Here is a 14,648-nt window from a genome sequence, read left to right as displayed (position 1 = left end):
TACATCAACCTTTCTATTTGTTACATTTTGTTTGTGTTACTTCTTAAATGTGGGTACCCTTTTTTATATGACTGCAAATTATTTATGGTTGTGTAATGGTATTATGTAGTCAATGTCGTCATTCTTGTCTGTCATAGTCCATAGACACTTCATGTCAGTACAATAACTTGAGTATAAGTGCATAGATATTTTATACATCAAGGTGCCATACAACAAAATGAAACTTGAAATTGATTTTGGATGTAATGACTTGCTGTTTAGGAATTTGGGGCCCGAAAAGCATATTGATTTTTTTAAACTTTTAGTTTATTGCTTTCATTCTGTGTCAGAAACTTGAGCTATTCTGCACCATGTTGAGCTTGGATGTTGTGTTCATACATGTACCTACTGTTTGGGTTTACCTCTGCAGTCATATCAAGCAGCTATGTCCTATGAAGCATTTTTTCAAAGACTATTTTATTCATTTTCCAGGTGTGGGCATTGGATGCTCACCAGGTGATCTTATCATTCCAAGGAGAACACAGCAAAAATACATTCTTCAGAAACATGGGGTCAGCATCTGGTGTGACTCAGGTAGCTGTTAGTCCAGGTCATCAGCTGTTTTCATGTGGTGTTGATGGGTCGATGAAGTTCAGGGCTTTGCCTGAAAGGGACACGATTGTTAGGTACTGGTCATAGACCTTGAGATATAAGAGCATTGAGTGTAGATTTGTGTTTGAGTTTAAAGGGATGGGATCAGCTTTAGTTATGGATCCACTTTTACAAGTAGTGTTGTTTTTTTTAATTAGACAATTTTATTTTTTTTTTAATTTTTAATTTTTTTTTTTTTTTTTCAAAATAAGTATGAATGATTTTTCAGCTATTTAGGCTAGATGCACATGGAATACAATTTCAATGAAAGGAAATTGTAATAGGCAGAAATTATAACTGTCTATTCAAGACTGTCATTACTTTTCAAGTAGTTTTTGACAGATTTACTTAGATAATTTTAATTTTAGAAAGTACATGTATTGTTCACAGTAAACTGATAAAATAAATAAATAAAATGAATATATGATTCATGCTAGTATATTCTGATAATTAAACAAGGCACAGTACTCATAAATATGAGATCTTAAAAACAAAATTACTGCTGTGTTCAGCTATTATAACCCACAGAGTAAAACAATGCTTTTTCAATCTACAAATGGCATATTTTTACATAACAATGATCTTTCTGCATACAGATCTGTGTTTTGGAGATAACCATGCATTCATCTACCATTTAAATCTACCGAATCAAGAACAGTAACTCTTGCAAAGTGCCAATTTCATATACAATATATATAATTTTTTTATCTCAGAAGTGCAACCAAATGACAAACTAAGACTGGCTACGTGGTATGAAACTTCTCCAGATAAGTATTAGAAAAAACTTGATGGATATTTAACTTGCATGAATCACCTTCTTAAGTGTATTTTCCAAAAGAAATTCATACTATTGAATTAATAATAATTGAATTAAGGTGTAGAGCCTTCATGGAAAAGTTTTCTAATTTCTATTGCTTGACTTCTGATTTTAAAGTAACAATAATTCAAGAAGAAGACTTCCATTAAATTAGGACATTTTGGTGTCAGTTACCGTGTGTAAAGTTATTCCATGTAGGGGGTTGGGATGCAGTAGAGTGTATTGGGTAAGCTGTTTGTTATTACTGTTATATATTGACGTATTATTCATAATGAAAACAATTTGCCCTTTATTACCGATGGTAAATTTTTATGGTTAATTAGAACTGTCTTATGTGTTATTGTTTGTATTATTTGTACTTAGTACTATGTTTGTTAATGTAATTAATGTTTACACATGTTTACACATTGTGTAATATTGTATTTTTCTATTCATTTCTTCTTAGATGGTAATAGATGTTGAAAAAAAATTATGATTTGAAAAGGTCTTGTAACCTTTGCAGAAAATATAGGACATATTTATATATACTACTCAGTATGACTTAATTTTTTGTTCCTCTTCATACCATTATAAAGCAAACAAGTTTACTTGTACTACACACGTTGTACATAGCTGTCTGCAATGTCAACAGTCATCTTAAATTGAAACACACTGTGCATCATGTGAATCCAGTTTTTTGTCCTACTGTCTCTTGTAATAATTTTTTAAGATGTAAACACCAAGCTTTATTCAGAACTTTATGTGGTAGGGTTCTGTTCCCAATATAGCAACACTTTTGTCTTTAGGAGACATTGTAGTCTTTCATATTACATGCAGTTTCTTTCATCACAAAATATGTCAATACACTGTCATTTTCAGACTAAGTCTTGAAGATGGTGTTAGTCAAATGAGTCAATCCTATATTTGTGTAAAAGTTTCTTGGTATCATTCATTGATATTACTATTATTTATTTGTTTTCATTAAATGAATTAATGTGATAAAAATAAATAAATTTGAATTTTAGTTTTTATTGTTCTCATATCTATGTATCTGAAGTTGTTGATTTTAATGTCTGCTTGATAGATTTGTGATTTAGGAAAGTTGTTTGACTGTATCTGTTTAAGTACTGGTACATAATCTGTGTACAATCCAATATCCATGTGAACTATTTGTGGGAAGTAGACCTAAAGGGTAATAAAAAAAAATATATCTAATCTTTTGGCAATAGTAATCAGGACTAGTCAAGGAGGAAAAGTCCATGTAACAAATGACAATATCAAAAACCAGGAAGTTGGAAACAACTGCAATGGTCTGGACTTAGTACAGACAATTTTATGGAAATGATGGGTTATTCAGCAATTACTGCACATGCTGAGGATATGGACCAGTTGGTCACCCACAAAAATTTCATGGACTGAAACATAGCTGAGGTCTTGAATTTTTAGGATGACCAACCAGTCCATATATTGCAGTTTGAAATGAAGTGAAGTGAGTTATTTACTGTATTATACTTTTTATATCTGTGGTTGTCTCTGGATCATTCATGTTGGAAAAAAAAAGAAACATACCCACTTATCAGGTTATGAAATCACATTCCTAATTTGAAAGTGAGGCAGTCGATATGATGTTATATGGACTGGCTGTTACATCAAAGAAAATATACAAATAAAAATCTTAAAAGTTTAGTATTGTATAATGTCATGTTCTGTAGCTCAGCTAAATAATGTTTAAGATTTTCAATCTTAAGATTAATTTGCTCCTAGTATATTTAGGTAAGTAAACTATTTTATTTTTGGTACCATTTAAAGAAGTAAGATTTATGTGGCTTTGTTCAGCTGTTTGAGTGAGTGACTCTATAAGTATCCTGTGAAAACAAACCAATAGTTTTTCTAACCAACGGAGATTACAACCTTTTCTTTATTATCATAAACAAATGATACAAACTGTTTTTTATAGATTTATTTCATATCATAGAAGAATAGTCCGTTATTTTTGGTTAAAAGATCGTTATATTGTATAATGTGTGTTTAAGAGTCAGGAGGGTATTACCACATGATAATGCCTGGGACAATATCAATATAAGTGGGATTGATATACATGTATATGTTTTCTCTTCTCCTAAATCTCCACAATGTGAAAATAAAACAGTTCATTCAAATCTTTTAGGGGATATTCTGACCTCTTCCTTAATTCTATTTTTATCAACGTTAGTTCTACAAATTATTTGTTTAGTTGTGTTAGCTGTCTTCACTTTATTATTTGTTGAAGTCGTCTACATATTTGTATTTTCTGTGTAAGTGTTTACTATATGGGCTTGAAAAAGAAGCTTTATATTTTATTTTCTTTATGTGTGTACGATGATTTTGGTGACAGAACTGTAATATTTTTATACTATGGTCAGTAAACTAATGCAGCTATATCTTTATGAACATTCTTCTAAAAGCCAAACAGTTATAGGAAAAAAAATTAATTTCATTTCAGAAAATTTTAAGACTTATTTACAAATCCCACTTCTGCCCCTTGAAAAACCTGGATACTGACTTCATTGACTTTTATTTTTTTCATTTTTAGTTTAAAATATAAGCTTGATCATAGAAGACATTGTATCAGTTAAATGTCCTATACTTACATATAAAATTATGTGCTTATCTAGTAGAAGAAATGAACATTTATTGTTAGGATTTTGTAGGATGTATCCTTACTAGAAAGCTTAGACTAGTTTAATATAGTGATCACTTTGGGCATTTTATCTTTCGACTCAAATGATTGATTATATATGTTCCTGTCACTGTGATATTGCCCTCATCTTAGTCTCAGAATATACAGGTTCATATTCTAACTACTGATTGGTCAAAAGTAAATGATATTGTGTGGTAAGATATTTTGTATTAAGTTTGTTTCTTATCTTGTCTTGTAAATGTTGTCTGTGTGCTTATACTTATGAAGTCTATGTTATGTTATAAATGTTAGAATGAATTCCACAATTTAATGTTTATTATAAGTGCTGATTATTCATAATTCAATATGTGTAATCTTTTAATTTATTTTAATTTCACCAATAAAGAGAAGAACTAATTTAAGTGTTTTAATATTCCCTTATTATTAACATTTACATGGGATCTATCAAAATCGTCACAACATATATATTCATTCAATTGTTATCAGTGCCAAAAATAAATGCTTGACATTTAAAGAGTAATGAAGGGAACTAAGGTTCTAGCAGTAATCAGAAGAATGTAATCCAGAGACAAAGACCAGACATGGAAAACAGACATACACAAAAAAGAATATAAAGTAACTAAAATAATACAAAATAACAAAAGCAAATGAGCAACTAGGACTCCACTAAAAACTGGGAGCATGGACCACATGCATTGGTAGGGTAAGCGTCCTCTGCTTTTCTAGAAACACTGGCCAAGTTGCTCATAAAAGGTCAAGTCCATGGTAGTCGAAAAAGATAAATAAAACTATGACACGTTGAACAAATCAGTTTTCATGGCACAGATGGATACACTTTATCGATCCACAAATGATGACGACCATAAAACTTCTGTAGTGATGACTTCAATCTTGTAGCAATATAACCCTGTTCCAGAAGCCTACTTGTTAGAAGTCTAGCGTGATACAAAAAGTCTGCATAGTTTCGGCAAGCTCTGCCATAACGTATGAGTTGTGCTATGAACACTCCATACGCAGGTGCTGAACGGATATTGCCACAGATGAAAGGAAAGTTGACAATTCTGAATGAAGTCATCACGTTTGTCGTAATGTTTTATCATTAGTTTTCCCTTACCATCGATTTCTAAGTTTAGGTCAAGATATGAGGTTGACTTCACAGTGTCTGTAGACTCCTTTTTCTCAAGTTCTTTGGGGTAGATGCGATGTAAAATCCCCAAAAATAGGATTGTAGCAGAAACTGAGATTAAAGGATCTAGCTAAACGATATTCTTTCTTTCCGATCAGATCAGCTATAAAGTCAGCCTCATACGAGTGAAGGAATAGGTCAGCAAGTAGAGGAGCACAATTTGTTCCCGTTGGAATGCCGACCGTCTGTTGAAAAACGCGTCCACCACACTGGACAAATTTGTTGTGGATTAAAAATTCCAGCATTTTGTTAACCTATTCTTCTGTATATTTGGGATTATTTCTTACGAAGTATGAGGAATCTCTACCAAGAAATATATATTAAAATTATTTTGTATCTAGCTGTACCATCTTTTAAAAAAAAAAAAAACAATGATGCATAATGTTTTAAGACGGGATTCTAACTGAGTATGGGGAATAGAAGTATACAGTGTTGAAAATTCATAGGTTTTAATGCTATCAATATTCTTATAATAGTCTTGAACTGATGGTCACCAGAAGATCTTTCGAATTTTTCACGATCCACATTAAATTAATACCAATACGGGAGTAACAAGTGTTGTGGTAGGACTGCAAACCCTCTTTGACAGCTGTGAGTGTAGAAGTTAAAAGATTTGAAAGAGGTTTGGTGGTACATTTTGCAGATCCAGCTATGTAACGTTGTTTGTAAGGATTCTTGTGGAGTTTAGAAATCCAGTACATAGACGGTAAATCACAATCATCTTCTTTGGTAGAGACACCAAAAGAGGATAGCACAGATTTGTGGTTTTCCACAATCTCTTCTTTTGGATAGCGTGGTAGAAGTATAGGTCTTATCACTGTTATTATTTTCTACTTCTACCTCTGATAATAAACATTGGATGTAAACGTTTTGCAGACAAAACAATGTTGTTTTGGGCTTTATCTGCTGGTACGACAACATATTTGTCATGTATTGTAGGCAATATTTTTGCTACATCGGGGTCTTTGAAAACTGATGTAGCATTGGCACTCATTGACTCACTTAAAACTTTCATTCGTTTCAAAATTAAAGACCTCACGGCCTTTAACAACTCTGACAGAGAATCAATGTCTTCTTGTTCTCGTTTTATCCATTTTCTTGCGTAGTCCTCCACGGCATCTAAAAGAACTTTAAAGTTATAATTCCAGTTTATGGAGCGTGATTCACGGTACTTGGGATCTTTAGAAAGGATATTACGCAGAGATTTGTTCTCGATCATTATGGTTAAATCTCCCGTAACAACGTGACCGGAAGGACCATATTTGAATAGAGAGTTTCTGCAAGAACAGTGAATTAGCGTTGAAGTCCTCAATCTCGAGGTTCTGCAATAGCCTTTTAAAATTGAAAATTTTGGATGCAATTGGTGAAGTATAGGAATATGAAATAATCGGTATTGATTTGTCTTTGAAATATTGGGGAATTTTGTTGGTAACGTTTTTGTGATGGAGGGTGTTAGCCAAATTAATTGCATCTGTATCTTTGTTGAGAATCGGTAGCGGCAGAAATGATCGTTTTTCTTCATCTTGATTTTCCCCCAATTAAAGAGCCGCCTGTGGAAACCAATATCCAAAATAATGGCAACAAGTCTGTATAAGGATGAGGTAGGGTCAGAAACAGGAGTGTCAAGACTTGTTTTGAAAAGGGGTGTAGTAGAGTGAAAGGTATAGAATAGAGTTTGGTTCGAATGTGGTAAAGTTCAAGAGGTTTTTGTATGGAAGGAAGGAGACCATCTGTGGAGACATCATTTAACTTGGGTGACGTATAATGGCGATGGCTACGGGTCCTTTCCCGTCTTGGATTTTTGTCAAATGAATTCATCTAATTTATGCTATTGTTCAAAGGTTTCCTATACTTTTTATGTTGTCATTGCATTCGTAATGTATTGAAGTACCTAAGTCTGCGTATCCAGTACTCCTCTCTTTCCCTACGATAGTTTTTACTTAGAACGGGAGATATGACAGTCAAGCTTTTAGTTCTTAGATTATGACCATTCATGTGTCCTTAGATCTGACAGTCACGCTTTTAGTTTTGAGGAAATATGTAATGAACTTCGCGACCACATTTTTTGCTATATAGATGACGTATTATCTTTAAACAATCCTAATTTTGGGGATTTGATACATCGCATCTACCCCAAAGAACTTGAGATAAGGAATACTACAGACACTGTGAAGTCAGTTTCATATCTTGATCTACACTTAGAAATCGATGGTAAGGGAAAACTATTGACCAAACTTTACGACAAACGTGATGACTTTTCATGCAGAGTTGTCAACTTCCCTTTCTTCTGTGGCAACATCCCTTCAGCACCTGCGTAGGGGGTGTTCATGTCACAACTCATACGCTATGCCAGAGCTTGCCGAAACTACGCAGACTTTTTGTATCGCGCTAGACTTCCTATAATTAGGCTTCTGGAATAGGTTTATGTTGCTACAAGATTGAAGTAATCACTACAGAAGTTTTATCGTTGTCATCATGAACTCGTAGATCGTTACTGTGTATCCATCTGCACCATAAACTGATTTGTTCAACGTATCATAGTTTTCCTTTCCTTTTTCGTATACCCGGACTTGACTTTTTATGAGCAACTCGATGGGTGTTTCTAGAAAAGCAGAGGACTCTCCCAGTTTTGAGTGGAGTCCGAATTGCTCGCTTTTGTTACTTGGTATGACTTGTATTATTTTAGTTACTTTATGTTCTTTGTTGTGTTTGTCTGTTTTCCGTGTCTGGTCTTTGTCCCTGGATTGCATTCTTTTGATTTCCGCTTGAATTTTGGTTCCTCTGATTGCTCTTTAATTGATTTTTTAGCTCACCTGGCCATTGGCCATGTGAGCTATTGCCATCCCTTCTTCGTATGGTGTGAAAGTTCCTTTGGGTATTCAGCACAGAACTTGTATAGGGACTTGATCCGTCGAAAAACATGGCCGCTGATACTAGAAATAGAACATAGGGGTCAGACCGATGTTATTTTTGCATATATCTCCAAAACCGTTAGGTTTAGCCAAATTCTGACATTGTTAAATGTGTTCGACATGATGAAATCTATCTGTGGTCGAATTTTTGTTTTAATCTGTGAATCTATGTTGGAGTTACTGCCCTTTTTCAACGTTTTTTTCCGTGTTTTTAATGTTATTTCTTTCAAAAACCTTCACTTCTGAAAATACGAGACCAATTAGAACCAAACTTGGTATGGATGTCCCTTAGGGTGTTCTGCATAGAGCTGATGTTGGTATTATTGATCTGTTGAAAAACGTGGCCGCTATTACTAAAAATAGATCATGGGGGTCAGACAGAAATTTTTCATTTATACCTCCAAAACCGTAAATTTAGCCAAATTCTATCAATTGGCGAAATGATTCTCATTATAAGGCCTACAAAAGTCTGCATTGAGTCAAAGTTGTCGGCTGACTCCTTGTTAGAGGTATTGCCCTTGAATGGTGAACTACAGGCTCTAGAGAGCCTGACCCGCTCACCTGGTCATAAATAGTCTTTTAGCTGTCTAAAGCTGGACTCTTGACCTCACTGTACTATTGTCACAAGAATCATTTGATCAATAAAGAGCATCTTAGTTGTCTACCGGGTTTTCATTTTATGAAACCAATCTCTGGTAGTCGTTTTTTTACTCTTTAAGGGCAACAACTCCGACATTGGTCAAGAGATCTTTATGAAAATTTCGGCATAGGTCGATATCACCATGCTGATTAATTTTACCTAGTCAGAATTTAGCTCAACATATTTGTTTACGAGTTATTTCCAAAAATTTTCAATTGACCCCCTATGATCTGTTTTAGTAACATAGGCCATGGTTTTTGCCAGATCAAAAGTCACCACACAAGGATTCTTAAGGATATTGTAAGGTACATTCATAACATAAAATGCTACAAACATACATGTACATGTATGTGAAAAATAAGTGTCTTCAGTGTCTGCGGTACATTGTCTCCCTATTGGTAATGATATCTTGAATACCTTGTGAGTGTTACACCTTTCAGGGTCTAAATAGTTGTCGTTACAACATGTTTTTCTCTTTTATTGTTCCGGCTAGTCGTGACACCGGTCAAATTTCAAAATGAAGAAGATTGATGATTATTTTAAACAGACTACTCGACAATTTCCGCTACACTTAAAAAATAACGGTTTACTTCTAGAAAGGCTGAGGAGTTCCGATTGTTTAAACGGAGTGTTACTAAATCACCACAGGAAGCTGAACCGTGTTCTAGCTCTTCTTCTGAAAGTGCTACAGTTAGTTCTACAGAATCGCCATTTGGTCCTCCATATCCCCGGGTCAAGATCTATGGCTACCTAAAATATATATTTCGCAGGAACTATATTATAGTTTAAGATGATTGAATTCACTAGGGATAAAGTCACCTTTACCTGTATTTTCTGCTGTTTAATTTAATGGTGAAATGGTGAAGGTCCACTTTAAGGTCGACAAAATGGTATGACTTTGATACTTTTTAGGAAATATAATATTTATAAAGCTAGTCTATATTGAATTTGTAGTAAAATATAGCAATTACAATGATATTTAGATATTATGTAAACCACAGGCTGGCACATCCGGGGGTCGAATCGTTCCCTGCTAGATGACTCTTCGGTGGCCTTTGATAGTTTTTACTTAATGGTCGAATTGTTGTCTCTTTGAATACAAGTACTAGTAATTCATATTTCTATTTCTTTCCTATTGTATAAACCCGTGTCTCATATACACAATTTTATGCCACACTCAACTAGTATGGAGTATATTTGAAAACACCTGTCCGTCCGTCCGTCATCATCAGTACCGTCCATTCGAAAGTTCCGTCACAATTTTCTCGCATTGATTTCAAATTTTGGTATGTTTGGCCGAGGCCATTCTTAAAAAATAATGTTGGTTTGCTGTTTATCTACTCAAAATTTCGCATGTAGGTAATTACTATAGGTGAATGTTTTTTTTTCTGAAAAATGTTTAAAAAGCTTTACTTTTAAAAGAAATGTGCTAAAAGTAAAATTAAAAAAATGTCTTGGAATTGTGTGGAAAATAACATTGTAGTAGGTAGGGTTTTAAATGAGTAGGTCGATAAACAGCAACGAACAATTTCTTTATGGTCGGCCTTATATGTTTTGTTGCTCTCTGGTATCAACTTCCTGTTTTACGAAATTACAATATAGTATTGAATTTTATGCCCCATCACACGTAGTGTCGAGGCATGGTCACCGGTCAAGGGGAACAATTTTACTCCCTGCCAAATTTTAGATAAACCCAACTCCTTTTGAGTTACGTGCAAAATTCTGCAATTTGACCCCTATGGTCAATTCTTAGTAATGGCAGCCATGTTTTCCCGAATATCAAAATCCCAACGCACAAATTGTTTAAAATATTCTAAATAACAGTTATGCTAAATTTTGTTTCAATTCAATAGTAGTTTCAGAGGAGAAGATTTTCACAGTTTGAAATGTAAAATTCTAGGAAAAGACCAATTTCAGTGCCCATAACTCATTCATTTGTCAACAGATCTTTCTGAAAATTCTTTCGTAGGTCCATCCCATCATGACGAACAATTCTACCCGATGCCAGATTTTAGCTACAGGGTTGTGCCGCGATCCAAGTTGTCAGGCAACTCCTTGTTAGAGTTATTGCCCTAGATAGGCGAAAAATATGTTTTGGGCAGTTTTCAGCCAATATCCTGAAAACTATAATAAATAGAAACTTCTTATTGATGAAATGATCCTGTTTAGGCTACTTGGCCTCTTGATTTATACGAATGCAAGTTATTTTTGCGGTCATATATTTGGATCCGTTAAGTTTTGTTCATTTATGATAGCTTGTGTGAAACTAATCTGATTTTTTTTTAAATTTAACACTCCTAGTGACATGATGGAGGACCCTGTAGTGTTTTGGGATTTTTACCCCCCTTTTTAAATAAGGGGCTAAAAGAGGGAACAGTTTATTGCTAATCTAAGTTAGTGATTTTGTTGTCGATGTAATCCCTTTGAAATTCTGTTTTCAGGTTTTTATTTTTAGATTAGACTTATCTTTGACTTTTTTTTAAATTACTAGGTACAATATTGGGCAACAGCCCCCCCCCAAAAAAAAAAACAAAAAACAAAAACAAAACAAAACAAAACAAAAACAAAAACAAAAACAAAAACAAAACAAAACAAAACAAAACAAAAAAACCAAACCATACAAACCTACAAATTTTTACTTCTGGTCAAAAAGGTGGATTTTTTGCTTTGTATATTACTTATGAAAATTCCCGGTTGTGTTTATTAGGTATCTCATGGTTTTTATTTTAAGGGATCAAAGGTAAAGGTCTTTAATAAGCACTCTTAAAAGCAGAACTTCTTTCAGCTTATTTTCTGAATTTCAAATTTTGTGCAATTTTTTGTCAAAACTAGTTTTTGTGTCAATGATGAACCGGAAGTCTCTGTGTTAAAATGTGTCAAAAACTAATACTGCTTTACCCATGAAGATACTGCACTCGGCCTACCTCTTAACAAAATACTTCGGAACATAAAATACTATTGATTTCAGGGTCCCTAGCACTCCGCCATTCTTTACAGAAAAAATACATAGATATTTGAAAGACTAAATAGTCCGTAAGTTTTTGTACTGATATTACCACTGATTTACCGATTATGACAATGTAGCACTCAAATTGTATTTAAGCACGACAGGTATATTCTCGCCGCAATGGAAGAGAGGTGTTTGGCGCTGTAAAACCTAGATTTAACCCACCATTTCGTTTAAAATGCATGTACCAAGTCATGACAATCGCGGTCACAGTATTCCGGTGATGTAATATCTATTTTGTCCGAATTATTTTTTACTGGACTTGATTATTGATAGGATTAGTGTTCGGTCCTTTTTTTATTCTACACTTTTTACTCGGAAGTCACGTGAGTGGCTTCGAGTATTGTAAGTATAAGAATGACAAAAGGCCTTCCGGTAGATAACTTAACGAACGGAAATGCTGTCTTCAAATTAATGCGTGATTCTCTTTTAAACTTTAAATATTTCACCGATATCCTAAATGAATGATATATCAAACATTTTTAAGTGTTAATTTTCAGCTAAATATTGTCGAACTGGTAAATCGAGACCCCAAACTAGTTTTGCCGCTTGGCCGCGTAGTAATTTCAAAGAAGATAGTTAAAAGCTATCCTGGTTCTCGGGACTACTGAACATTGCGATCGGGAACCAGTCTAATTAAAAGCCAATACAATTTAATGGGAGTTATCTCTCTTTGGGTGGTGTTGGATTTTAACTATGCCCCGTGGATGGTATTATAATTTTTATATCATTTTATCAAGAAGCGTCACATTCAACATCATCAGCTTCCTTTTTACAAGTTTAAGGTCTCAAGAACATAAACAAATGCAATAATCTTATTTTCACGATATTTGTGTACATCTTTGTTTTGTTTTGCTGCAGGTTGCAAGGGAAATACGGGTTCAACAGCAAAACAGTCTCAAACATTGGTCCATATCATGACACTCTAGCACATTGCTTAAAAATAAACATCGGGAACGTATCTTGCAGGTTGCACGCCAAGCGTCTTCCGACACTTACTGACATGGATATAAAATATTAATATTTTACTTGAAATATGTTGAGCAAAAACAAATCCTTCTGTTAATTTGTAATCTAGTTCAAAATATTGTTGTTGGTTTTTTGTTATAACGCATCAAAATTAGGTAGAAAAACTTATTCCCCGCCCTCATCCCGGTAACAATAAAGTTAAACGAAATTCCTGTGATAATTAAGATATACTATTACCTATCGAAAAGCAGCTATTAAATAAAATTGCTGTTATATGTAGTTGCAGAAAACAACTGACGGATACTACGCCCGCGAAGTGGGGATACAAAACTTTTAACACCACCCGATTAGTTTTCCAAAACATATAAAACATTTTTTGCAAGAAAACATATGGCTAAAGTGCAATAAATGGAATCGGTTTATCGAACACTCTGTAACACTGGTGAACAATCTTGATTGCTGGTTTGTTTTGTTCTGGGATTTTGTGTTCTGTCACCATTGACACTGGAAGGCTTGCAGAGTTAAAACAGCAAGAGCAATAATAACTGTTTGGACTAACATAAAGAATCAGGGGCTATAGTTGAACTGTTAGAGGGGAGGTGTTGCCTTGTTCCTCTGTATAATAAATAGAAACGATTTGGTGGCAGATAGTGTAGTTTGGTGGGATCATTTGGGTACTACATTTGCTTCAATGATTATAAGAAAGAATACGAATCGCAAATATGATCATATTTAATTTGTAGTAGTTAAAACGGTGCAAAATTACCAACTGTGCTTCAATAGTTCAAGGTTTAAAGCACTTGCTTACAGCTCGTGGCTTCATATCTATTTATGCTGTCTGATTCCTATTTGATAGAGATTTTTTTAAAATATAAACTTGCATACTTTATAATAAGTTACCGTTTTCTCAATAGTTATTACAGTACATATCTGTCTTTAACCTGCTAAATGTGTCGTGCCAGGTCGGAAGCATATCTTTTTGGCTACAATGAACTCCTTGTACATTAACATTCACATTCACACTAACAGTTGATGAATGATTGAACCCGGATGGGTGCGCTATTATTCCTGAATATGGTTGTTGGGTTACAAAACTATGACACGATTTGGCGAACCCTGGATGACATATATCTCTATGAGCATTTTGATCACTGTCGGAGTTCACACGGACATAAGCGCTTCGGTTTGCAGTTTGTTGTGTTGTATATTCCTTAGGTACATCGACTCTATTGTAATACTCAACTCTCTCCTCCTGTGACATGATAGCGTTCGCGCCATACAATGATACAAGGTACTCCGTTGTAACCCATACGCCTGTCATTGGCACATACGCGTTGCTTGGTACAATAGTACAGCATGGTTCTTCCGATATAGAACTATCGTCGTCAGCATCGTCTTCACATGATACTAGCTTCTGAAGTTCTTCGTCACACTTTCTTACGCGACGACGAGCGCGCCTTCGACGAAAATCACCGTTCGAGAAATCATCTATATTTGCAGGGTGAATTGACCAAAAATTTCCTTTACCATTCTCACACCTTCCACTTTTGACAAAACATTCATTTAACGACAAGTTATGTCTTATACTGTTTCGCCAGCTTCTTTCTTCCATCTTGTAGTAGGGGTAGTTTTCCGTTATCCAACTGTATATTTCTGACAATAGCATTTTTCTGGACGGTGTACTTTGTATTGCTAGTGATATTAAAGCAATATATGACATACCAGGTTTTGGGCTACCACTATCCTCGTTGTTGTTTAGCTCGCTGTCACAGGCTTTAATAGGTTTAACTTGTGTTTCTTCTTCTGGCTCGGTGGTATGATATTCCAT

The 14,648-nt window shown here is 34.4% G+C and overlaps 2 protein-coding genes across 13 annotated transcripts in view; one reads left to right on the top strand and one right to left on the bottom strand.

The window, feature by feature from the left end:
* Positions 1–4,502, top strand: part of LOC148622285 (dmX-like protein 2) — a 73,457-nt gene extending 68,955 nt beyond the window's left edge. For all 12 annotated transcript variants that reach the window (XM_088572042.1, XM_088572041.1, XM_088572039.1 and 9 more), the window contains one exon: positions 472–4,502. In XM_088572042.1, the coding sequence (XP_088428168.1) occupies positions 472–678 (207 nt within the window). In that variant the 3' untranslated portion in view covers positions 679–4,502. The remainder of the gene's footprint in view (positions 1–471) is intronic.
* A 9,225-nt stretch (positions 4,503–13,727) lies between these two features.
* On the bottom strand, positions 13,728–14,648 carry LOC148622284 (uncharacterized). The gene is made up of 2 exons (XM_088574116.1): positions 13,922–14,648; positions 13,728–13,879 (listed from the first exon to the last, which is right to left on the bottom strand). Exons 1-2 carry the CDS (start codon positions 14,646–14,648, stop codon positions 13,728–13,730), a joined length of 879 nt encoding a protein of 292 aa, XP_088430242.1.

This window comes from Perna viridis, chromosome 3 (genome assembly GCF_037379345.1).
Source record: "Perna viridis isolate PV_CMFRI_1.1 ecotype Kerala chromosome 3, ASM3737934v1, whole genome shotgun sequence".
NCBI lineage: Eukaryota > Metazoa > Mollusca > Bivalvia > Mytilida > Mytilidae > Perna > Perna viridis.
The sequence above is the reverse complement of the archived record's forward strand: the minus strand, read 5'-3'. Positions and strand labels throughout refer to the sequence as shown.

Coding starts and splice junctions, on each gene's coding strand:
- LOC148622284 (XM_088574116.1), bottom strand. CDS start 14,648: ATGGAATATCATACCACCGAGCCAGAAGAAGAAACACAAGTTAAACCT. Junction 13,880..13,921: donor TCCAGGGTTCGCCAAATCGT/GTCATAGTTTTG, acceptor CAGGAATAATAG/CGCACCCATCCGGGTTCAAT.